The sequence below is a fragment of the Giraffa tippelskirchi genome, chromosome 3 (genome assembly GCF_054371585.1).
Source record: "Giraffa tippelskirchi isolate mGirTip1 chromosome 3, T2T-mGirTip1v1.2.pri, whole genome shotgun sequence".
Classification (NCBI taxonomy): Eukaryota; Metazoa; Chordata; class Mammalia; order Artiodactyla; family Giraffidae; genus Giraffa; species Giraffa tippelskirchi.
This window is the reverse complement of record NC_137277.1, coordinates 45,362,880-45,388,882: the sequence shown is the minus strand read 5'-3', so window position 1 is coordinate 45,388,882 and position 26,003 is coordinate 45,362,880. Positions and strand designations below refer to the sequence as shown.

Here is a 26,003-nt window from a genome sequence, read left to right as displayed (position 1 = left end):
GCCAGAGTGGAATGTGAAGTCAAGGAGACTCTAGAAAATGTTCAAAATGCAGGTGGCGATGATTCAGAACAGAGAGAGAAGCCAGCCACGCAGAAGAGAGGGAGATAACTGTGATAATAACCTCCTTGAGAGGGCAAGGAATGCAATCCCAGCACAAATGGAAGGATGGTCAGCTTTAGATGGGAGCAGGGATCCTTCTCCCCATCAACAGGATGAAAGGCAGAGAATATGAATACCAGGGCAGGAAGCCTCGAAGGCCGGCTGATGGCACGAATGAATATGTTCCTGTGTGACTGCTTCTATTTCTTCTTAAAGTATGAGGCAAGGTCATGAGCCTGAGAGTGAGGATCAAGAGAGGTGGTGTAGGAGGTTGACGAGGAAACAGAAATACTCATTTTAGAGAGCAGGAGAGCTTTCCCACTCTCTCCCAGTGGTTTTGCTACCAGGAAGACTTGAGCACCCATTTGAGGTTTGAGGTTGTAAGTGTATAGTGAGGACCCCCTAACCCCAGCATCAGCTTTTGTTCTCCACCAGTGTTCAGGTACTTGTGTGCAGAAGTGAAAGGGATTCACGCTAATTGGAGACTCTTGGAATGAATAAAACTTTATAGCAGAATAGCCTAGAAAAATGAGACAATTTTCTATTGATCAGAAAGTCATGCTCAAAACTGATCATTTTCTTTATTGAGATCATGCTGTTCTTTAAATTTGTTTTCTTTTTTTTTTTTTTTTTAATTGAGGCTGTAGAGTAGGAATGTGTTCATTCTGAGCCTTGATTTCAGGGTCAAATGATGTTAATAGGAAGATTACTCATCCCTTGTCATTACTCAGAATTCTAGCAAGTACTCAATGGTAGTATTTGTTTTTGTGTTGTCACCTATGTAAGATCAGCAGAAGTCAAGTATTAGAAAGACAGGGTGGGAATGGGCAGCTACAGGATGGGACTGAACTGAAAGAATTGTTTATCTAAAATGTATATTTATCTAACCAAAAAATATCATGAGACAAAGAGGAAGCCATGGAGAGTAGTTGAAGTAAGAGAATAAGCAAGCTTGATTTGGAGGGGACAAGGAATTTTGCAAGTACATATCCTTACTCACTTTTAGTCTGTTTCTGTACTGATTTTACTTTCAACTCAAGATGCTTGGTGTGTTTTTTTGGCATAGAAGACATGCTACAAGGATTGGATTATGTTTTCTAATACTCATGTAAAAATAGAAAAGGTTAAAAAGAACCTATGAATTTCAAATATGATAGTCTTAGGAGTACAATCTTAAATCTCCATTCCCACTCCAGAACATCCCCCAGTGATATAAAATATGTGTATTTAAAGTCAGGTAAATGCACAGCCACACTATGGAATCAAAAGAGGGGTGCTCAGTGAGCCTTAAAGATGTGAATCTTTAGAGCCTTAAAGACGTGACCTTAGCATACTTCTGGGTCTTCTTGTCTATAGACCCAGAAGTATGCTAAGGTCACAGTTTTAAGGAAAGACTGCCTTTTGAGGCTTCAGCTGGCATTCAGGAGACATCTCAGCTACAGTCTGGCATTTACCCCAGCTGTAGCACTGAGAGGTTGCCGTAATGACCAGGACAAATAACTACCTGAGCAACTGCAAGGGAGACATCATAGGTATATTGGCCAAGATTCAGGAAGCAAGAGTAGCCACTTTACAAGAGGCCAACAAAGGCCAAGACATACATGTAGGAAGAAGGATTCTAGGGTAGGAGATGAGATAACAATCAAACATCTGAGAAAGACCAGACCCATGAGAAAGAACCAATAAGCTCAACAAATGAAAAACCTCACCCCCAAGGAACTAGAGCAAGGAGTAGAAGACCTTGGAAAAAGCCTGTTTCAAATTCTCCAAGAGATAAAGGAGAGAATTTTGGTCCTAAAGTAGGAGTATGAAGTTCGAAACAAGAACAAGTCATTATTAAAACGAACCAATTAGGGATTTGGAAAATGAAAACCAACTTAAGCACAATTGGAGTGAATTGTCCATCAATAGAATGAGTCAGCAATTTATAGTGTCATCATACAATGGTTACAAGTCAGCATTAAAGAGAATGAACAGAGACTTCCCTGGTGGTTCAGTGGTTAAGACTCTACTCTTCCAAGGCAGGGGGCGTGGGTTCAATCCCTGGTCAGGGAACTAAGATCCCACATGCCATGCAGTGTGGCCAAAAAAAAAAAAGAGAGAGAGATAGTGAACAGCTGATAATACAACAGCATGGATGAATAAAACATTATGTGAAAAGGAGTCACCAGAGAGTACATACTTTATGCTGCCATTTATATGAAGCTCATGAACAGATAAAAATCAGAGGAGTGCTTTGCTCTCGGTTGAGAGTTGGCTGGAAAGGGGAAAGGTAATGGGGGAGCTCTTTGTGATTATGTAGATGATCTTCATCTTGATTGACATGTCAGTTTCATGAGTGTACACATTTTTCAAAACTTACTGAATTGTGTATTTAAATGTGTGCATTTTACTATACATAAAATTTACCATAATTAAATTTCTTTTTTCAAACTAAACTTCTTTTAAATGAGTTAGTGAGCTAGAAGATCAAGCTGAAAGCTTCTCCCAGACCTCATCACAGAGAAAAAGAGATGGAACGTTCTAAAGAAAGGTCACAGCAAGTGTAAGTTTGATCCAGGAGGGCCAAAAGCCATTTAGCAGGAGCACCAGAAGGAAAGAAGAGTCCAGGGGTCAGACTGAAAGAATACACCAAGCGTAAAACTTGAATTTTTTAAATCAACTTAAGTTATGTTCTCTTTCAGAAGGCTAGGCATAGTGAAAAATGCTTAGAGCTCCCAAGAAGAAAGGCAAACTACCTATGAGGAAATGAGACTCATACTGTCATCAGACTTCTCATTACCAACATTCAGTATAAACAGGCAAAGGAGCAGTATCTTCACTGTGAAGGGGAGTGAAGTTTACACTTAGAATTTTATTCCGTGCCAAGTTATCATTCAAGAGTGTGGGTAGGGAACTTCCCTGGTGATCCAGTGGTAAAGAACCTGTCTGCCAATGCAAAGGACACAGGTTCCATCCCACGTTTGGGAAGATTTCATATGCTGTGAGGCAACTAAGCCTGCGCACCACAATAAGAGGAGCCAGCACAGTGAGAAGCCCAAGCACTGCAACTAGAGAGGAGACCCCACTCACTGCAGCTGGAGGAAACCCACATGCAACAGTGAAGACCCAGCACAGCCAAAAAAAAAAAAAGAGTGTGGGCAAAATAAAAACAAATTAAATTTCCTGTCATATATAAGTTCAGAAAGTTTACTATCCCTAGACTTCTCTGAAAAATCTTCGAAAGGGTGTACTTTAGCAAAAAGGAATATAAATGCAGGAGGGAAATGTGGAATGCAAAAAAGCAACATTGAACAAATAAGTCAATAAAACTTCTTGTGAAATCTACACAAGTGGTTTCCATTATAATGGGGCAGGGGGCGGGAAGGATATCGGTAGTAATCATTTGCAACAAAAATTAAAATGGGAATGAGGAATATAGAGAAGTAAAGACTTGTGCTGTTTATGGGAAGGATAGAAATGTTAATTAACAAGACAGGGAAAAGTATGTGTTTTCGTATAAAAATAATATTTACATATACTGATTGAACTAATTAACAGTGCTGTATGGGGTAGGATGAAAAGTGTGTAGGACACTGGACAAATGTTTTCAGTCTTGGTGGGAGAAAAAGTAACATTTCCACAGTGAGTTTGTGTTTTTAGATTCTGCAGATTTCTTTTGTAAGCTAGCTTTGAGCCTAGACTTCTACTTGTCACTTTGATTCTTTTATCAAAGGAGAGAGAGAAGGATTTTAAAGATACTGATAACCTTAAAAGCCGCTAAAGTCTTCCAGGGAGGTTAAAAATTAGTTGTCAGAAAGCAGATGAGTTCAGCTTTTTAATTTGCAAGTTCAGGATGCTGGAGAACTGGGGTTGTGCCCTTGACCATGGGGAAGAGAGGAAGGGCACCGTTACCCTGATGTGTTAGCTGAACACTGTGGCAGTATGATTTCTTTTAGTTCCTGCAGAATGCCTAAAACTTTCAACACACACCATTACTTCCTGTTGACCCTTATTCTAGTTTCATAACAAATTTGCAAGTTTTTGAATTTTATTTCCTTTTTTCATGTGATATTACAAAACGTTACCTCTCTCTTTATATCAGATCTCTTCGGTTTCTGTCTGTATCTGGCAAGTGACTAGACTTTTAAATGTATTTTCTTCCATTCTTTTATTCAGCAGATATCTCTCTCCTCACTGTATGGCAGACAACATGATAGGCACGTGGCATATAGTGAGGAACGAAACAAAATCTCCTCCTTTGTGGTACCTGTAGATAGGCATTCAACAGACAGACCCACAAATCAATATGATTACAAACTGAGATGAATGGTGGGAGGAACAGAACCGCAACTGATTGTTTTAGGAATGATGGGGATGATGGTTGATGAAGGAAAATAAAAAAAGACTAGAAGATAAGTCTCCACCTTTCAAAGAGTAGCTTTTTAAAAAAAGCATTCCAGGGGACTTCCCTGGTGGCCCAATGGCTGTACATTCCCATTGCAGGGGACTCGGGTTCAATCCCTGGTTAGGGAATTGGATCCCACATGGTGCAGCAAACAGTTTGCATGCTGCAACTAAATATTTCAAATGTTGCAACTAAAATGGAAGATCCTGCATGTCCCAACTAAGACTTCACGCAGCCAAATAGATAAACACATTTTTTAAAAAAATCAGGATTTCCATTAAAAAAAAAAAAAGTATTCCAGGCATTGGGAACAGCATACACAAAGCCTCAAAGCAAGGAAGAGGCAACCACAACACCAAGACCCTGAAGAAGGCCAAGGTTATTGGAGCAGAGCAATGAAAACAGGAGAGCAGTAAAAGATAGAAATGTTGTGAGGCTTTTGGGAATACTGCCCTGACTGCTGAATATGCAGAATGGATTGAAGAGGAAATAGAAAACAGTTTAGGAGTCTGTGGTAGTAAACTTGATGGTGGCTTCTCTTAGGATTGTGGCGGTGAAGATGAGAGTAGTTGAATTTTAAATATATTTTGGAGGTGAAATCAATAGACTCAATGATGAATGAGAAGGAATGGTAGAGAAGAGCAGGAATCAAATATGATTCCCAGGATTCTGGCTTTGGTAACCAATGACTTTGCAGTTGGAAGGACTGAAAGAAGAATTTAAAATGCATTAAGCTCTATGTAGGCACTGGATATGTGAGTGTGAAATTCAGAATTGAGAACTGGGCTTGGGATAATAATTGCTTGAGTTGAAAAATGAAGTGGATGGAATAGATGAGGTGATGTGGGAGGCTGTACATAGAGAGAAGAGGGCTTGATATGAGCCCTGGGGCATTCCAACATTTGGAGGTCCAGTAGTGAAAAACAGTAGCCAGAAAATAAGATTGAGAAGAAATATCCAGAGACAGAAGGAATCCAGGAAGAGCATGCTGCCCCAGAAGCTGAGATAGAAACTAGGAAAAGAGAGAAATATCAAGAAGGAGGAATCAGATGCCCCTTAGATATCTTATCTTAACCAGAAATGGGTAAATCCCTAGGAGGAAAATACGAAGATTCCTGGAAGGCGCAAAAGTAGACTTGAACCAATCCCTGGTTCTTGGGTGGGACAACTGGACATCATAGCCAAATTTAATGTGTGGGAACCCCCAAAAATACCCACAAGGATTTGTTTGTTTTGTGATCGTTTTTCCCTATGCAAATTGATTCTAAAGTTCATATAGAAAAATAAACATCCAAGAATATCTAGAAAGACCTTTAAAAGGAAAAGAAAGAGGAAGACCACTGGATATTAAAATATAACATCTGTAATTAAAACCTTGGGGTACCAATAGGAGCAGTGAAACAGACCAAAAAGCCTAGAAATGAATTAAAGTACATATGAAAATTTAGCATATGATAAAATGGCATATTAACTTAAAGGGAGAAAGACCGACCTTTTAGTAAATAATGTTGGAGATAGACTTTTTTCAGAAGTAAAGTTGGATCCATTCCATATACCAAGATAAGTTACAAATGAATCAGAGCTCCAAATGTAAAAAAATGGAAACATACAAGTCCTAGAAGAACCCCTAAGTGAATTACCCTGTAACCTAAGTGTGAGGAGAACCTTTCTCACTAAGACTTAAAATTCAGATGCAATGTGTGAAAAACATACTAAATTTGACTCCATGTAAACAACTTTGCACCAAGGGTAGGGGGAAAGCACTGTGTTATGCAGCCTTCCAAGCTGGTCCCAATGATCTCCGCTTCCTGGTATTCATGCCCCTCATACTCCTTTTTCCAGGAGAGTGGGCTGGCCCTCTTGAATTGCTTCTAGCAGAATGGAATATGGCAAAAGTGATGGAATGTTGCTTGTGAGATTAGGTTATGCAAGGCTGAAACTTTGACTTCTGTCTTGCTCACAATCACCATCACCAAGAAGCTGGTGTGTGGCCCACATATTGAGGAACTGGTGGCTACTTGTATGTAGAATTGCAAATGATTTTTGTGTATTAACCTTATGTGTAAAACACGGCTTAGTTTTTTTTTTACTGATGATAGTTTATCTGAAGATCTGGTTGATTTCCTTTGAAATGAGTCATGTTGTTCTTAAGTAATGTTTTCAAAAACCCATGATAGAGGCATCCTTGTCTTGTTTCTGTTTGCAAAGAGAATGCTTCCAAGGTTGCCATGTTACAAATAATATTTGCTGTTAAGTTTTTGGCAAATAGCTTTTATTAAATTAAGGAATACCCTTCTAACCCTGGTTTAGTAAGAGTTATTATCCTAAAGGAGTATTGTATTTTATTGAAGCCTTTTTCTGTGTCTCTTATGAGGCTAATGAAATTCATCTCTATTCTGAGTTTGCTAAGAAGTTTTTTTTTCCCTTTCTGTGAAGCATGAATTTTATTGAATAGCTTTTCTGCATCTATTGATACCACATGGTTTTTCTCCCTTAATCCATGTCCTGGTTTTGTTTTTTTTTCCCCCCAATCCAGGTACAAAATGATCTCTGAATTCACCTGGCCCAACCATGACCTCCCCTCAGACAAAGAGGCTGTCAAGAAATTGGTGGAATACTGTGGCTTTCAGGACGATGTGGCTTATGGGAAGACCAAAATTTTCATTCGAACACCCCGAACATTGTTTACCTTGGAAGAGCTCCGTGCTCAGATGCTTGTAAGGATTGTCCTCTTTCTACAAAAGGTAACCTTACATTTTCTATATGAGGATAAGGCTTTGATTTTATGTTCTTAAAAATGAGTTGAATGCTTTCTTTGATTCAAGAAATGTTCACAGTGATGTATTTTTTTGCATCTATGCCTGTCTTAGAGTATTTTCTGTTGCCTTTGCACATGGAAAACTTACTTGTGTGAGTTCAATTTTTTTTAATATCTTTTTACATTTATTTTTAATTGGAAGATAATTGCTTTACAATGTTGTCTTGGTTTCTCTAGTACACAACAACAAGAATCAAGTTTATCCTCCAAACACCAAAGATATTTTGTCTTGATATTCAGAATCAGAGAGATGTCTGAAGCAGTCTGATTTTTGTCTCGTGGTTAATTGAATCATTACCCTCATTTTAACTGCATAGAGGACTTTTTTCTGTCTTGTCATTCAAAAGCTTGACCAACTTGTTTGAAACCAGCTGTCTCACCCATCATGACCCACCACCAGCCTTTGACTGAAGTGTGTAGTGCTGACTTAGCACTGCTCCTAAGATCATGGTACCTGTCATCACTGATCTATGCAGGGTCCCTTTTCATTTCATTTGCTCACTCAGATATTTCTTTTTATCCCCCTTACCCATTTCCATACCTTCTGTATGAAACGTTTTAATGTAAAAACTGATACGTGCATACAAAAAGAAATCATCTCCCTCTGTGAGAATGGAGTATCCATCAAGGGAAGGGTGGCTGGGTCGTTGGGTATATGTAGACCTGGCTGCTCCTCTCCAGGATGCCTGCCAGTTTTCACATCACCAGTTTGTATGTAGAGGTTACTATGTGCCCACATCAGTTTCAGTATCATCCAGGTACCTAAATTTTGCCAGACTATTAAGTATAATGAGATCACGCTGTTTTATTATATTTCCTCTTTCTCTGATTACCATTAAACTTGAGCATCTAATTAAATGCTTGTTTGCTTTTGGGGGTTTCCGGTAAACTGCCCATTCATATCTTTATCCACTTTTCTTCTGGAGTTAGTATCATTGTTTGTTGATGAGCAAAAATTCCTGGACTGTTTTAGACATTAGTCTCTCTTTCACTTCAGACATTATAAATATATTCTCCTACTATAGGGGTTCTATTGAACTTTCTAATGCTTTGTTGAAGAGAATCCTTAATTTTGACATCATTAAAAATCTTCAACTTTTTTTGCCTTATCCTTTGTGTTTTGGAATTTCGTTTAAGAGGGCTTTCCTTGTCTCCAGGTCACAAAGGTACTATCCTGTGTTTTCTTCGATGAACTGTATAATTTTACCTTTCACATTTAGGTCTTTAATCCATTCAAAATCCACCTGTATATGTGGTTCTCTAAAGGAATCCAGTTTCACTTTCTTCTATATGATGAGCAAGTTTTCTCAGTGTCATCTCCTAAATAATCTATTCTTTTCTATTAATTTGTGGTGCCATTTTTATTGTGTATGAAGTTTTTATATATACATATATATTACATGTATTCTGTTTCTGAGCCCTCTGTGTGATTCCATTTTTATATCTGCCTCTCGTTACCCTAAATGGCACACAGTTTTTATTGTCGTATGTCTTAGTATATGATAAATCCATCTTCTGTCCTCTTTTTTTTCCTACTCCTCTTTGTCGAGGTTGATTATTGTATACATAGACCTTTATTCTGTAATATGAATTTTAACGTGTGTTTATTGAGTTCATGAAATTCAACAATACTGTTTATTAGGGTTGCATTGAATTTATAGATTAATTGGAAAGGATTAACATTTTTATAATATCAAATCATCTTAAGAGTATAGAATAGGCTTATTTACATCATTTTATTGACTTTTAGACTTGAGACCTTATGAATTCATGGTTAATTCCTAGATACTTTATTATTTGTGTAGCTGTTGTGATTTTATTATTATGTTTTTATTAGATTTTCTACATGGCAGTGTTGGTATAGAGAAATAGTATTGGCTTGCATGCATGTGCTTGCATGCTCAGTCACTAAATTGTGTCCAACACTTTGCGACCCCATGGTCTGTAGCCATACAGGCTCCTATGTCCATTGGATTTGGCTTATGTTGGTTTATGTGTATCCAGAATGAAGCCTTTCTTGATTCATATTTCTTGATTCTATTCATTTTTCTGGGTAAAAGATTACATCATGTGCAAATTATAAAAGTTTTCCTTCCCTCCCAATTGCCAAGATGTTTCTAAGTGTTGGTCTCGTTCATTTATTTTGCCTAGAACTCAGAAAAAAACTTTTGGAGTAGAATCTTAAAATTCTGTTTCATCTTAAAACAGTTTTCTTCTGTTGTTTGTTTTTTTTTTTGTAATATTGCCTTTACTCCGTTCTGTTATCTTTCTTAAGACAGCTTGTAAATTTGCAAGTTGAATCTCTATTTTTTGTCTGCCATAGTAAGTTATTTTCCCACATCTGTTCTGTATATATCCAGATCCTTGCTTTTGATCTTCAGTGCTTATCCGGGGGATGTTTTGTTGTCACAGATCTGACACTTTATGTTTCTTCTTTATATCTAACTAAGAGATTTACCAGATTCAGGCTTTGACTCTAAACCAGGATGACCATGCCTCTCAGTTTGATTGGAAACTTCCTGGTTGATGACTGTTGTCTGTTATAAATATTAGTAATAACCCTATCACTCTCAAAGAGTTCCCTGTGCTATACAATAGGTCATTACTAGTTGTCTGTTTTATATATAGTAGTGTGTATATGTCAATCCAATTTCCAAGTTTATCCTTCCCTCCCCATCTTCTGGTAACCATAAGTTTGTTTTCTACATCTGTGACTTTGTTTCTGTCTTGTAGATAAGTTTATACCATTTTTATTTAGATTCCCCATATAAGCAATGTCAGGTTTCCCTGATGGCTGAGCAGTGAAGAACCCACCTGCAATGCAGGAGACACGGGTTCAATCCCTGGATCGGGAAGATCCCCTGGAGAAAGGAAATGGCAACCCACTCCAGTATTCTTGCCTGGGATAGAGGAGACTGGCAGGCTGCAGTCCATGGGTTGCAAAGAGTTGGACACAACTTAGCAACTAAACAACAACAATAAGCAATGTCATAGATTTGTCTTTGTTTGAGTAACTTCACTCAGTGTGACAACCTCTATGTTCATCCATGTTGTTGAAAATGGCATTATTTCGTTCTTTTTTTATGGCTGAGTAGCATTCCATTGAATCTTGTCTCTCAGAATTTTAGTTTTGCTCATCTGGTAGCTTCCTAATTAGAGGATGGTTGTGGTTTGATTATGAGATCATAGCAAAACTGATGCAATCTCAAAGACAGTATGGGCTTCCCTTGTGGCTCAGCTGGTAAGGAATCTGCCTGCAATGCGGGAGACCTGGGTTCGTTCCCGGAGTTGGGAAGGTGCCCTGGAGAAGGGAACGGCTACCCACTCCAGTATTCTGGCCTGGAGAATTCCATGGACTCTATAGTCCATGGGGTCGCAAAGAGTCGGACACAACTGAGTGACTTTCACTACTACACTACAAAGGCAGTATAGAGGAGAACAAAGGAATGAGTGGAGGAGAAAGTATGGAAAAGAGTGAAAGAGAAAAAGGGATGATGGTATGTCAAGAAAGAAGGAAAAGACCTCAAGCTGTGAAATAAAATACTCAAAATGTAGGCTAAAATGGTATGTGATTGTTTCTAATTTTAAAGTGGAGTTCTAGATGGAATTGTAGGGTAGTGAATGACCCTTTTCTTTTTTATTTTAAAATAATAAATTTGGTTTTCCACTAGCAAACTGATACTGTGTAAATATTGTACAACATATAGGGTTCTTTTATCAATAGATCAGCAGTGTTTTCTTGTAGTTCCTTATAAGAATTGGTTTGTTTTGGGTCAGTTTTGGATTTATATTTTCTTAGAAAATCATTCAGTTTCTCAAATTTAATTCAACAGAGTTGAACAAACTTGTCTCTTATGTTTCTTTTCATTTCCTTTGTTTTTTCATCATTCCCTCAGATCACTCATTTTGTGTATTTGACTGGTACTCACTCTTTATTCTTTATCAAGTTTAGTTAGTCATGCATTTTCAGGAACCAGCTCTCTTGTTAGTACCGCCATTTTCCTGTTTCTAATTTACTGATTTTAGTTTTTATTTTCATCATTTCCTCTTTTTTTGGAATATAAAAAGAAGCAAGCAGGAGATTCTCTTCCTCCCAGTTCTGGAGTTGGACATTTCATGCATTTTATTCTTTCACAGTTATTAATAATGGACTATGGAATTTATTCTGAGAACCACTTTTACTATAACTACAGGATTTCGTGCATTATTATATATCTAGATTTCCTATTTCCCCAAAAAAGTGTTATTTAAAAAAATTTTTTTAAATCATTTCCAGGTGCTAAATGTTTTGAGTGTATTTTTTTTCATTTTCTGACTTTTTTGTTAATTTTTCAGTTCAGTTCAGTCGCTCAGTCGTGTCCGACTCTTGGCGTCCCCATAAACCACGGCACGCCAGGCCCCCCTGTCCATCACCAACTCCCGGAATTTACCCAAACTCATGTCCATTGAATCGGTGATGCTGTCCAACCATCTCATCCTCTGTCATCCCCTTCTCCTCCTGCCCTCAATCTTTCCCAGCATCAGGGTCTTTTCAAATGAGTCAGCTCTTTGCATCAGGTGGCCAAAGTATTGGAGTTTCAGCTTCAACATCAGCCCTTCCAGTGAACACCCAGGACTGATCTCCTTTAGGATGGACTGGTTGGATCTCCTTGCAATCCAAGGGACTCTCAAGAGTCTTCTCCAGCACCATAATTCAAAAGCATCAATTCTGCAGTGCTTAGCTTTCTTTACAGTTCAACTCTCACATCCATACACGACTACTGGAAAAACCATAGCCTTGACTAGATGGACCTTTGTTGGCAAAGTAATGTCTCTGCTTTTTAATATGCTGTCTAGGCTGGTCGTGACTTTCCTTCCAAGGAATAAGCGTCTTTTAATTTCATGGCTGCAGTCACCATCTGCAATGATTTTGGAGCCCAGAAAAATAAAGTCAGCCACTGTTTCCACTGTTTCCCCATCTATTTGCCATGAAGTTGGGACCAGATGCCAAGATCTTAGTTTTTTGAATGTTGAGCTTTAAGCCAACTTTTTCACTCTCCTCTTTCACCTTCATCAAGAGGCTCTTTAGTTCTTCTTCACTTTCTGCCATAAGGGTGGTGTCATCTGCATATCTGAGGTTATTGATATTTCTTGATTCCAGCTTGTGCTTCATCCAGCCCAGCATTTCTCATGATGTACTCTGCATATAAGTTAAATAAGCAGGGTGACAATATCCAGCCTTGACGTACTCCTTTTCCTATTTGGAAGCAGTCTGTTGTTCCATGTCCAGTTCGAACTGTTGCTTCCTGACCTGCATACAGGTTTCTCAAGCGGCAGGTCAGGTGGTCTGGTATTCCCATCTCTTTCAGAATTTTCCACAGTTTATTGTGATCCACACAGTCAAAGGCTTTGGCATAGTCAATAAAGCAGAAATAGATGTTTTTCTGGAACTCTCTTGCTTTTTTGATGACCCAGCGGATGTTGGCAATTTGTTCCTCTGCCTTTTCTAAATCCAGCTTGAACATCTGGAAGTTCACGGTTCATGTATTGCTGAAGCCTGGCTTGGGGAATTTTGAGCATTACTTTGCTAGCGTGTGAAATGAGTGCAATTGTGTGGTAGTTTGAGCATTCTTTGGCATTGCCCTTCTTAGGGCATGGAATGAAAACTGACCTTTTCCAGTCCCATGGCCATTGCTGAGTTTTCCAAATTTGCTGGCATATTGAGTGCAGCACTTTCACAGCATCATCTTTCAGGATTTGAAATAGCTCAACTGGAATTCCATCACCTCCACTAGCTTTGTTCGTAGTGATGGTTCCTAAGGCCCACTTGACTTCACGTTCCAGGATATCTGGAATTAATTAATTTTTAGTTTTACTGAATTTTGATGATGGAATGTTAAACATACTATTTCTCATTTCTGGAATTTATTGCATTTGGAGGGTCTAGTGAGCAGCCACTTTTTTAATGTAGCTTGATAAAAGGTGTATTTTGTTTTTCTCTTTGATATTTTTATTTTGAAAAATAGCAAATATTCACAAAAGTAGAAAGAGTAGTGTCCCCATCTCTTAGCTTGAACAAGGATCAGTCTTTTACTACTCTTATTTTATCTAGTATTCACCACATGTTTTTATGTGTTTTTGGTCTGGTGTTTTTAAAAGGAAATCTAAGTTATGTTATCATTTTGTCCTTACATACCAGTACACTGAGCGACTTCACTTTCACTTTTCCCTTTCATGCACTGGAGAAGGAAATGGCAACCCACTCCAGTATTCTTGCCTGGAGAATCCTAGGGACGGCGGAGCCTGGTGGACTGCCGTCTATGGGATCGCACAGAGTCGGACACGACTGAAGCGACTTAGCAGCAGCAGCAACCAGTACCAGATAAGGATTTTAGTATACTATTATAATACTATATAAAGTTAACAATAATTCCTACACATTCCTACAACCTAATGTATAGTTTGTGTTCCTTATTCCCAGTTGACTTAGAAATGTCTTTCTACACGTGGTTAGAGATTCGAGCTAAGTTACTTTCAAGAATGTAACACACTGATCTTTGTCACATTAATTATGATTTCCAGTGATGCATCATTTCATCCTTAAAAATGTATATTTTAAAGACTGGCCTGGTTGGTGTATTCTGATTAGCAATTTAATATTATTTGTATGTTCTTGTATTTGTTAAATTTGCATTTTACACACCCCCATTGTTGGATTATATTGTAGCCCCAAACACACAAAAGATCTTGTGAAGAGTTAAAACTGGTTCACTAAAGCATGAATATGTCATGAAAACAGCAAATTCTGAAACTGGGAATAATATCATCACTATTAATTATAAGTAATCTCAAAGATTAGTATAGGTCTGAGTAGAATAATTTTGTAAATCAACCAGAGAAAAAGTGTGAATAGAATCATTATCTGAAAGTTAGACTGTATGGGTGTAGTTATTCAGTTGGCCTGTTCCCTGATATATTGTTTATTGTGAAACTTTGTCAAATAGTAGCATGAAGCTGTGGGGCTCTCACATCCTTTTCAAGCAAAGCTCACCAGCTTCTTTGAGAAACCAATCAAGTCTTTGATTTCTCAGACTAAAAGCAAAATAATTATCTCCCATATGAAATTGATTACTTTTGCCCTTAAAGTGTAAAAAAAAAAAAAACCCAAGACACCTACTAATATAGTAGTTAATCTTTACTGACTGACAAGCACTATTCTGAGCCCTTTATATATATTAACTGAATCTTTACAAGAACTCTGTAAATGAGTGTCTATCACTATTTTCATCTAAAAAGAAAGGGATCTCAAGCCACCTGAGTAGCCAAGTGCCTTGCTGGAGATCACACCAGTAGTGAACCCCACAGCTGGGGTTTGAACCCAGTGGTCCAGCCTTCTGCATACACTCTCCTCTCCATGATTCACTTATTCCATAGTAGCATCATTCAGTGTGCACTCATTCCCTGTAGGAAAAACAGGTATGACTTACACTACTGAAGAAAAGTTTGTAAAACCAGCCGCAAAGATGAGGATGGCATCACGCTCAGAGAGAAAGAAGAAGGTAATTTGGCAAAATTCCTTTATTAAATGACCTGGGTAGACACCTAGTGATATCTGAGTCATTGACTCTTAGATATATGAACTAAGATATATCTTCACTACAATGGGAAGGAAACTGCTATTTCCTATATGAATCAGCTCTTGACATATGTGCGGTAATGAAAAGTGATCAGTGACTCTTTTACTGAGAATACATGCTCCAGGAGAAGAGATTTTTGTTTACTGTAGTATAAGTGACTTTCAAGCCATGAATAGGTTGGGAAAGCTGTGTGCGGATGACTGTAGGCAAAGCATAAGCCGAATTACAGGAAGGGAGGGGAAGGCTTTCCTGGGTGATGAGAGAGGTTGCCCCCAATGCCAGTCCACTCACTGCTTTATTCATGGGGAATATTTATGGTTAAAAATATGCTGCTTGACCATGGCTAAGTATTGAAAGAAATAAAGAAAAACGTGCCCTTGATCAAATGATGAGACATCTTTTCAGTAGGAGATGAGAAGAAATGGGTAGCAAGTGACTTTTCCAACACTGTGATGTGTGGTCAGCTGGGAGGAGGGCACTCATGCATTTTCAGTGAGTAATAAACATGGATTTTCCCATTCATTACTGAAGAGGGATGTACAGTGAACAAGACAGGGCTTCACCCAGAGGAAGCTGACACCCCAGTTAGGAGGGTGACGTGCTAGCACTCAGACCAGTGCAGTTGAGTAATTACGACTCTGTTGAGTAGGCAATGACTGCCAGGTGTGCTCAGAGACCAGCCAAATACCTGAGCTGGAAGAGAAGGCTTTCTGGATGAAGTGAGTGATAGTGAAAATCGCTCAGTTGTGTCCAACTCTTTGCAACCCCATCCATGGAATTCTCCAGGCCAGAATACTGGAGTGGGTAGCCTTTCCCTTCTCTAGGGTATCTTCCCAACCCAGAGATCGAACCCAGGTCTCCCGCATTATGGGCAGATTCTTTACCAGCTGAGCCACAAGGGAAGCCCAAGAATACTGGAGTGGGTACCTATCCCTTCTGGATGAAGGAGAGATGCCAAAAAGTTTGAGAACCGCTCTGTCAGGTTCACATTTTACTCAAAGTCCATTTGTAGGGAAGATGGGTCTTCATCTCTATTTCATAAACCATTTGTACAGGTTGAATTCATTAGAGTTGGGTCATTGGTGTCATAGCAGTTAATTGTCACTATGGTTACTGGGTAAAATAAACTTTCTATGACAAAAATAGGGGGCAAGTTTTTCTACAAAAAATATTCAAAAATATTTAAACACAAATATTCAATATTGTGTTCAATAATAAATGTAGACTAGTCCTAGCCCTTGGGATTATTAATACAAAAACTGCCCCTTCAATGTTGGAGGAAGGTTCCTAGACAGCTGGGAAAGAGAAAAGGAACAGAGACAGGAGCATACTTGGAGGAAATTAATAGTTTTGAGCATAGTTCAAAGTGCCTCTGAGACATTCAAGTCAAGATGCCCAGCAAGTTGGATGTATGAGTCAGGGAAGCAAAGGAAGTGGCAAGTTTCAAGGAAGAAGGAATGATCAGCAGTGTCAAACACAGAGTTATGCAGCAAAATAAAGGGCTGAAAGTGCCGACGTAATCTGGCCACTGGGAGATCACTGGCTTATTAATAACCAGAATGTCAAAAATGATTGGGGTAAAAGCAGAGTACAAGAGGAGAAGAAAAACACACCCAGTACCAGAATCCTCCAAGAAGGTGTGTGTGCATGCGTGTTAAGTCGTTTCAGTCGTGTCTAACTCTGTGCAACCCTATGGACTGTAGCCCACCAGGCTTCTGTGTCCATGGAATTCTCCAGGCAAGAATCCTGGAGTGGATTGCCATGCCCTCCTTCAGGGGATCTTCCCGACCCAGGGATCAAACCCGAGCTCTTACATCTCCTGTATCGGCAGGCAGGGTCTGCCACTAGTGCCACCTGGGAAGCCCCCAGGAAAGTGTGTCAAACATTTATTGGTAAATCATGGTAATGGAAATAGGTATGGGAAAGGATGTATGTTCTTAATGAAGAAACCAAAGAGTATTTCTTATCTGCAAGACATTTAGTAAATGATTCTTGGATGTTGAAGCATTACCCCTACGTGGGTTACTAAGCAGTGCCATTAAAATAACATTACTCAGTACAAGTCATTGATTTTTATTATTGTGAAGAAAATTTCTGTTGATTTATAATGTCGGCCAATAACTGATGCCATTTAGTATTTACATATTGACAAATGCAAAGCCCTTTTAGAACAATTAAAATGCTTCAGCAGCATTGGCATGACAGAGCATCCTTTCTCCCTCCCTCCCTCTCTCTTTTCCTACCCCCACCTACTCTTTTCCTCCTTCCACCCAACTGATGAATAAAAAAGATAAAAGCATATTTGGAAAATAATGACGACATGTCAAAAAGAATTTGTTTCTTATTTATCTCCTCTCAGATAACTGCCAGGAAACGACCACTGCCACCCCTTCCCCAGCCCGCTCCCCTGTAAGTTGCAAGCAGATGATTTGCTCTTGTGAAAGAGCAGCAAATCCGTTGCCTGGGTGATACCTCATTACTAAGGCAACCAATTTGGTGCATCAGTGTGAATCCCAATTTTAAAATGTAATTATGTCAAGATATGTACATATGCTTGAGATTTGGTTAAAAGAAATCTGTTCGCCTTTGGAAGAAAAACATTTCCTATGTTAGTTGAAAGAAAGGAGGAAATACTTCTTTTATTCTTTGTTCACTCAAATACCTCTTTCAGCTGAGCTCCCCACCATGCTTAGTGAAGAAGCTTGCTGTGGTTCTTTCTCACTTTTTTTTTCAACTTGAGATCTTCCCTTTCCAAGACACTTCTCTCTTGAGACCTGTCACTCATAATCTAGCAGCTGTTGTCTCCATGACAACATTTTCTGGCCCCTAAAAGTGGTGGAAGGAAAAAAAAAACCCAACTCTGGCTACATTTTCCTGGCACTTTTCTTTTTTAATTGCTGGAAGCTCAAGAAATTGACTCTTTGCAAGGAATTAATTAATGAAGGGGAGATGATTTGATGAAGAGGTGTTTAAATTAAAAACTAGTGAACAATTAAGTGAGGATTGCCATTCCAGACTCAAATGAAATATCTTACAGATAGGAGGCGTACACCAAAAGCTCATCTGGAGGAAGACAGCCACGTTAAGCAAAATACCATCGGATCACTGCTGAGCAATTAATTTTTCTTCCTCGTTGACAAAAATTATTGTTTAAAAATTAAAAGCATATTTGGGTGCAAGGAGTATTTAATTACCAACCTCATGAAATAATGAAATGCAGGCATCTCATTAAGTTTTGCATTTGCTGAAGCTTCCAGGAAGCTCAGGATTTGGGTTTGTATGCAAATCCAGGAATCATTCTTAGTTGGGGGTTTCCAGTGTGACTGTCACCCTTCCTACTGACACCCCACCCCCACTGCCTACCTATTCTTCTTTATTCCTCAGTTGGGTGACTGTGTAAGGCTTCCCTGGTAGCTCAGATGGTAAAGCGTCTGCCTGCAATGCAGGAGACCTGGGTTCGATCCCTGGGTTGGGAAGATCCCCTGGAGAAGGAAATGGCAACCCACTCCAGTACCCTTGCCTGGAAAATCCCATGGACAGAGGAGCCTGGTAGGCTACAGCCCATGGGGTCGCAAAGGGTCGGATACAACTGAGTGACTTTACCTTCTTTCTTTGGGTGACTGTGTCGTCTAGGTACCTCCTATGTAAGTTCCCTCTGATTCTTTGGGAAACAATTGGGTGACAAATATTAAAGGCAGCAATGAAAATAGTATAATGAGTATTCACTATCTAATGGCCATGCTGATAGTTCATGTAAAATGTCACACACAGACACACACACCTCGCCAAAAAAAGGTGATTTTCAAAACTGACTCTTTTTTCAAAAAGCACATACTTTTGCCACAAATTTCATTAAGCCAAGACACTTTATCGGCTTCCCTGGTGGCTCAGCGGTAAAGAATCTACCTGCCGCAGTGAAGAAACAGACATAGAGAACAGACCTGTGGACACAGCGGGAGGAGCACAGGGAGGAGTGGAGATGTATGGAGAGAGTATCATAGAAATGTACAATGCCATATGTAAAATAGACAGGCAGTGGGAATTTGCTGTATGACTCAGGGAACTCAAACGGGCTCTGTGACAGGCTGAAGGGTGGGATGGGGAGGGAGGTGGGCGGGAGGTCTGGGAGGGAGGGGACGTGGGTGTACCTATGGCTGATTCTTGTTGATGTGTGACAGAAAACGACAAAATTCTGTAAACCAATCCTTCCTCAATTCAAAAATTAAAAACAAAAAAGAATTCTACCTGCCAATGCAGGAGACTCGGGTTCAATCCCTGGGTTAGGAAGATCTCCTGGAGAAGGAGATGGCAACCCACTCCAGTATTCTTGCCTGGGAGATCCCATGGACAGAGGAGCCTGGTGGGCTACAGTCCATGAGGTCGCAAAAGAGTTGGACACAACTTAGTAACTAAACAACAACAACAGCAAGATACTTTATGGGTGACAAAATACATTCTAATGTCCTAATAGGTATATCATAGAATCTGTGTGGTTTAAGCATAAGGGCTGTGATATTAAGGTTTACTTTAACTTTTTCTTGCTACAGCAAACATACATAACTGCTAATGAGAAATCTAAGTGTGTCAGAAATGGCTTATATTCTTTGTCCTGACATATTTAAACACATTCCGCTTGGACTAGTAAGTTTTGCTAACCAAGATAAAAAATATATGAAATATTCAGCACGTTCTGGGATATGTATCATTATTTATTGCATATATTTAGAGCCTACAGTTTCTCTTTATGGGATAATATAGAGTGGCTTTAAATGCTATCTTTTCAGTTTCAACATGTGCAGAATATAAATACCTTTAATGTACAAAAGGCCCTTCCAAAGAAATAAATACCTCACTAGAAAATGAAGGGGGAATATAAACAATCAGTCCACCAAAAAAAATAAAAAGGGGAAAATGGCCAGCAAACACATTTTCACCTATCAAATACTTGAGGTTTTTTTTTTAATCCTACACAGTATTGCTGAGGATATGTTTACTGCTGGCAAGAGAGTAAATACATGAGAACTTTCCAGACGGTAGTTTAGCAATGTGTTTCCAAAAAAATCTAAAATTTGGTTGGGTTTGCCTCTAATCTAGCAATTATACTTCTAGAAATTTATAGTAAGGAAATTCTTCAGACTTTATGTGAACATTTAATTGTAAGGATTTTCTCTTCAGTATTTCTCATGAAAGTGGAAAATGATGGAGAAAAACATTGAGTCATATAAATTATAATACATCCATACAGCAGAAAACTAAGCAGCCGTTAACAAGGACAATATAAAGAAATTTAATCAAGTGCTCATGATAAATGTTAAATGAGAATATATGTTACAGGATATTCAGTGTGATTTCTTTTTAACCACATTAATTCTAGAAATACCCACACATGCTTACATGTTTGCAAGCACACACACAGGCACACAGGTGCATATGTCCATTATACAGACTAAGGAGGAACCCATGAGTCATTCCTTTGTGGGGCTTCATTTATAACTAAAGAAAATTTAGGGCTATTTATATTCAATGTTTTCTGTCAGAAAGTCTTACTATTGCCAGGTGTTCTGTGGAAGAGTCAGGGCAGAGAACCACCCAGCTGACAATTTATAAGAGGTCTTCAGGGTCTTCCCTGGTGGTCCTGTGGCTAAGACATCTCTTTCCAGTGCAGGGGGTGTGGATTTAATCCCTGGTTTGGGAGTTAAGATCCCATGTACTTCACAGCCAAAAGAACAAAACATAACATGGAACCAATGTTGAACAAATTCAATAGAGACTTAAAAATCCTTAAAAAAAAAAAAAAACCCACAAAACCCTAAAAAAAGGTCTTTAGCTCAAAGATTCCTGTTGAATTCTAAGATTTCTGTCGTCTGCAGATCATTCATAATTTTTTCACATTTTGTCTTCTCTCCTCAACCAGATGATAAGTTGTTGAGGGAAGCAGTGTCCTTTTGCTTGTTTGTACTCCATCCAGGCGCCCCAGCATAATACCCTGTGCACAGTGGCTTGGATGGTATTTTGCCAGTAATATAATTATTATATTGTGTTTCAATACTAGGTGCTCCGGGAGTTATAAAGTTTCCTATTAGCTGTGTTATGTTTATTAATACTTAAGAGCTAGTCATGTGCATTTAAATGAGGTACCTTCATCATACCAAGCAAATGGAGTAATTAGTTGGCATAAGTTATTCCCAACTGGGAAAGAAGCCTTTAAGTTTTAACTCTGCTGCCAGAATTGAAGAATCACTAACTTCTGTGTAATTTCTTGACTCTACTGCTGCCTAACCAGCAGATAGTTCTTAGCTTCAGTCAACCACAAGGCGCTTGGGGTCCTATCCCTGCTCGGCACTTACAAAATGAAACGTTGTGGCCTCTCTGTTCTTCCGATTCTTCATCTGTAAAAGGGAAATCAGAGTACCAACCATATAGTATGGTTGTGAGTATTAAATGACTTAATATATTCAACATGCTTTGATTAGTGCCTGGCATATGGCAGCTACTATGTGTTTGCTATCATTATTAACATTAGTATTATTAACACTAATATTATTATTATTGGTTTGGGTATATATCAGTTGACCATTGGCATAACTATGCCACAAGCCACCTATATTGGTTTCCTATGGCTGCTATGAAAATTATCACAGACTTAATGGCTTAAAACAACAGGAATTTATCCTTTCACAGTTCTGGAGGCCAGAAATCTGAAATTGGTTTCACTGGGCCAAAATCAGGGTGTCATCAAGGCCATACTTCCTCTAGTGGTTATGGGGATAATCTGTGCCTTGCTTTTTCCAGCTTCTGGTAGCTGCCAGGATTCTGTGGTTTGTGGCTCCAGTCTCTGCTTCCATAATCACATGCCATCTCCTCTTCTCTTCAAATCTCCCACCCCCTCCCCCTTATATAGATATATGTGATTGCACTTAGGGTCCACCCAGATAATCCAGGATAATCTACCCATCTCAAGATCATTAACCTGATCACAACTGCAAAGTCCTTTTTTTGTGTCAGATGTAGTATCAATTACTGGTTCCAGGGATGAGAAGTAGATATGTGGGAGGGAGGATTATTCAGCCCACCAAACCACTCTAAACCTTAGTGGCTATAACAGTCAAAATGTATTTATTCTTCATGCATCCAGGGTTTGGCCATTTTTGGCTGAGCCCATCCCAGGCCGCGGAGAAGGCAATGGCACCCCACTCCAGTACTCTTGCCTGGACAATCCCATTGACGGAGGAGCCTGGTAGGCTACAGTCCATGGGGTCGCTAAGAGTCGGACACGACTGAGCGACTTCACTTTCACTTTTCACTTTCATGCACTGGAGAAGGAAATGGCAGCCCACTCCAGTATTCTTGCCTGGAGAATCCCAGGGACGGCGGAGCCTGGTGGGCTGCCGTCTATGGGGTCGCACAGAGTCGGACACGACTGAAGCGACTTAGCAGCAGCAGCAGCAGCAGCAGCATCCCAGGCCGTGGGTTGACTACAGACTGGCTCCACATGTAGCTTATTTTTGCTGATGTCAGTAGAGCCTGGGGCTTGTTCTTCTCATGATAACAGCAAATGCCTAAGAGGGCACAGCTGACCACACAAGCACATTTCAAACTGTTGAGGTCACGTATGGGGTGACCACACGTTGACCAAACCAGGTCACATCAGTGGGGTGACCCATGTAGATGAAGAGGAAAGGAATGAATTTGCTATAGTAACAGCCTAGCTCAGGGTTTTCTGTAGATGACAGTTAACTTACAGCTACATTAACATACTTATTTGGGAGAGGAAGAAAATCTAGGATTCAAAGCAAACTTATTTAGTAATAAGCTGGTTTTCTGTAGTTGGTATTTGATAGTTAAGTCAAGGAGCTATGAGTTTTTGTAGTCTTAGCCTAGCCAAATAAGTACAGTCTTGAATGTGACGATCCCAGAAAGCTTATTCCATGATTGTGGGTTTAGAGGATAGACCTCCACAGACATGGAAACTCTGAGACTCTTTTGAGCTACTTTCCTCCTTTTGCCATAATGTAGTGATTCAGTGGACTCCATGGATGTATGAAAAAGAAACAGTTTTCTGCACCTTTGGAAAAATAGAATATCTGCTGGATCACCTCTCAAAGAGAGAGGAATGTAGAGAATACCTGTCAGCTTCTGAGTTAAAGCCAAAACTACATTAATTACAGCATCAGTCCCCAAACGTTTTAGCACCAGGAACCAGTTTCATGGAAGACAGTTTTCCCACAGTCCAAGGTTGGGGAGGGAGATCATTTCAGGATGATTCCAGCACATTACATGTATTGTACATTTTATTTGTATTATTATTACATTGTGATTTATAATGAAGTAATTATACACCTCATTGTAATACAGAATCAGCAGGAGCCCTGAGCTTGTTTTCCTGCAACTAGACATCGAGGGGTGACAGGAGAGCGACGGGGAGTGGCTATAAATACAGACGAAGCTTTGCTGGCTCACCTGCCACTTACCTCCTGCCATGTGACTTGCTCCCTAACAGGCCACAAACTGGTATGAGTCTGTGGCCCAGGGGTATCTTCTCAGTCATCCTTAGCCTGTGAGCCTGGACAGCTAGTTCATCTAAGTGGTCTGACCAAGAGCTGGTTCCTTATCCATCCCTTGTAACTTGATTTTTGTCCATTTGAGAATTAGTATATAATATTTGTGGGGATTCCCAGGTGGCGCTGGTGGTAAGGAACCCACCTGCCAATGCAGGAGAAGTAAGAGTTGCCGGTTCAATCGCTGGCTCGGGAAGATCCCCTGGAGGAGGGCATGGAAACCCACTCCAGTATTCCTGCCTGGAGAATCTCCGTGCACAGAGGAGCCTGGCACGCTACAGTCCATGGGGTCACAAAGAGTCGGACATGACTGAAGTGACTTAGCATGCACACATACAATATTTGTATATTTGAATTTGGCAGAATTTCCCAGTCTAGGGTTTTCCTCACCTCTTTCCTCTCATTCCAGTAGTAGAGGAATCAGATTATTCCTACAGGCCCAGGGAAATAAAAGGAATAATACACAGTAGAGTTTATGGGCTCTTTCTTGGTCACTTTGGCTCCAAGAGTGAGTAAAGATGTAACCAGTTGCATTTTCCTTGGTCTCTTGATAAAATGCAGTGACACTGAGGTGTTGACTTCTGTCTAAAAACAGGGGTGGGAAGGAGTCAAAAGGGGAAATTTTTTTGTGAAAAATCCTGTAACTGGGATGAACAAGCAATTGGGAACTTAATTTGGAATATTCATATTTTCATAGTTAGAACCAACTTATTTAAGATGAATATTTATGTTTTTAGTGACATTCTTTTCATGTAAATAGAATATTCACTGAAAAGCAGGCTTTTTCATGCATCAGGCCCCTCACTGACAAATTGGCAGCAGTTTTCCAAGTCAGTGCTTCTTCATGCTAGACTACTCTAGAACCATCAACCACTGACATTGACTTTTGAGATTCCATTAAGACTTGAGAGCTGTGTAGCAGCTGCCATGTGTTTCTTCTTGAATGTTTCATCAGTTGCTTGGCTTGTCTGTACTGTTGTGTAACAGGATGACTTATCTGTTTCTCTTACGTGAGAGAAAGAGGCTTTCTCTTAATCCCTAAGGGTATTTGGCTGTGAAACATTCGGGGGATGGAGGGGGGGCGTTTTCACAGATAGGCAAGTCTTCTTTTTAAAATATAATAAAAGATCTTTAGTGTATTCAAGCCAATGTATATACATTCAACAAATGTGTTTATTGCCAGGCACTCTTAGGAGACACAGTGATGAGTATAATAGAAATAGTCCTTGTCCTCATGGGGTATACATTCTAATCGAGGAGTCAGACCAAAAAAAGTCAACAAATAATTATAAACTGTGTAACAGTTATGAAGGAAAGGAAGGACTGAGTTACGACAATCATGCAGAGGTCAAGGGAAATGGGCTGGTCAGTGAAGGCCTCTCTGAGGAGGTAACATTAAAGTAAGATGGCGCTAGTGGTAAAGAATCTGCCTGCCAATACAGGAGATGCAAGAGACGCAAGTTCGATCCCTGGGTTGGGAAGATCCCCTGGAGGAGGAAAATGACAGCTCACTCCAGTATTCTTGCCTGAAAAATTCCATGGACAGAGGAGCCTGGCAGGCTACAGCACATGGGGTTGCAAAGTCAGACACAGCTGAGGACTGAACACATAGACACAAAGATGGAGAAGGGGTTGACCCTAGGAAAACTTCAGGGAGAGAAGATGCAAGCTGCGGGAAATAAAGAAGCAAAAAACTCCACAGCAAGAAAGGGTATGAACGTTCGGAAGGCATTTTCAGAAATATCACTACAGCGTCTGTGCTTCTGTCACTTTTTGTTGCTGATGCATTCATTCCTTCAAGGTTCAGTGCAGCAGGAGTTCTGTCTGTGAAGTTTTCAGCTGAAATTTGGGTTTGGATTTTTTGGAAGGATACCTGAAGGGCAGCTATAGAAGAGCCCCATTAAATATTGATCACAAGCCAGTTGAGATGAGTGAAAAAGACCAAAAAGAAGGGTCAATTTTGATGGTCCTAAAATATTTCACAGGCAAGATCGAGCTGTTTATAGACAGTCTAACACTGGTGTTCATTTGAAAAGCACTCTGATTATTCTCTAAATCCAATTTATGGTTTCTCTGACTTTGTGTGAAAATGCTGATTTATTCCTGCCGAGAGAATCCCGTGGACAGAGGAGACTGGCAGGCTCTGGTCCACAGGGTTGCAAAGAGTCAGACAGAACTAAAGAAATTTAGCATGCATGCATGCTGATGTATTATGACTGTATATTAAAATATATAGAATATGCCCTTTTCACTGCAGCTTATGCCTTTTGTAGTCAAATAATTTTATGTATGTGGGTATATTTTTTTCTCTTGATTATTTCCCAGTGTTTTTTTTATTCAGCTATTTCAGAAGAGACATTCCCATAAAGATTTCCAGTATTAACTCTTCTTAATGTATGACCAGGTAGGATCTGACTTAGATTCAGTCCACTCACATAAGTCTGATCCATTTCTCCCAGCATATTCATCAGCTGAAGCTGGTAGCTCATTTGTATTTCAAAGATTCCAGACCTTCAGGGGGCATT

General features: G+C 39.6%; 1 protein-coding gene across 5 annotated transcripts in view; it reads left to right on the top strand.

Annotated features, from left to right (window-relative positions):
* MYO1D (myosin ID) overlaps positions 1–26,003 on the top strand; it is a 357,962-nt gene that overhangs the window by 161,555 nt on the left and 170,404 nt on the right. For all 5 annotated transcript variants that reach the window (XM_081579798.1, XM_081579799.1, XM_081579802.1 and 2 more), the window contains one exon: positions 7,023–7,230. In XM_081579798.1, coding sequence (XP_081435924.1) covers positions 7,023–7,230 — 208 coding nt within the window. The remainder of the gene's footprint in view (positions 1–7,022; positions 7,231–26,003) is intronic.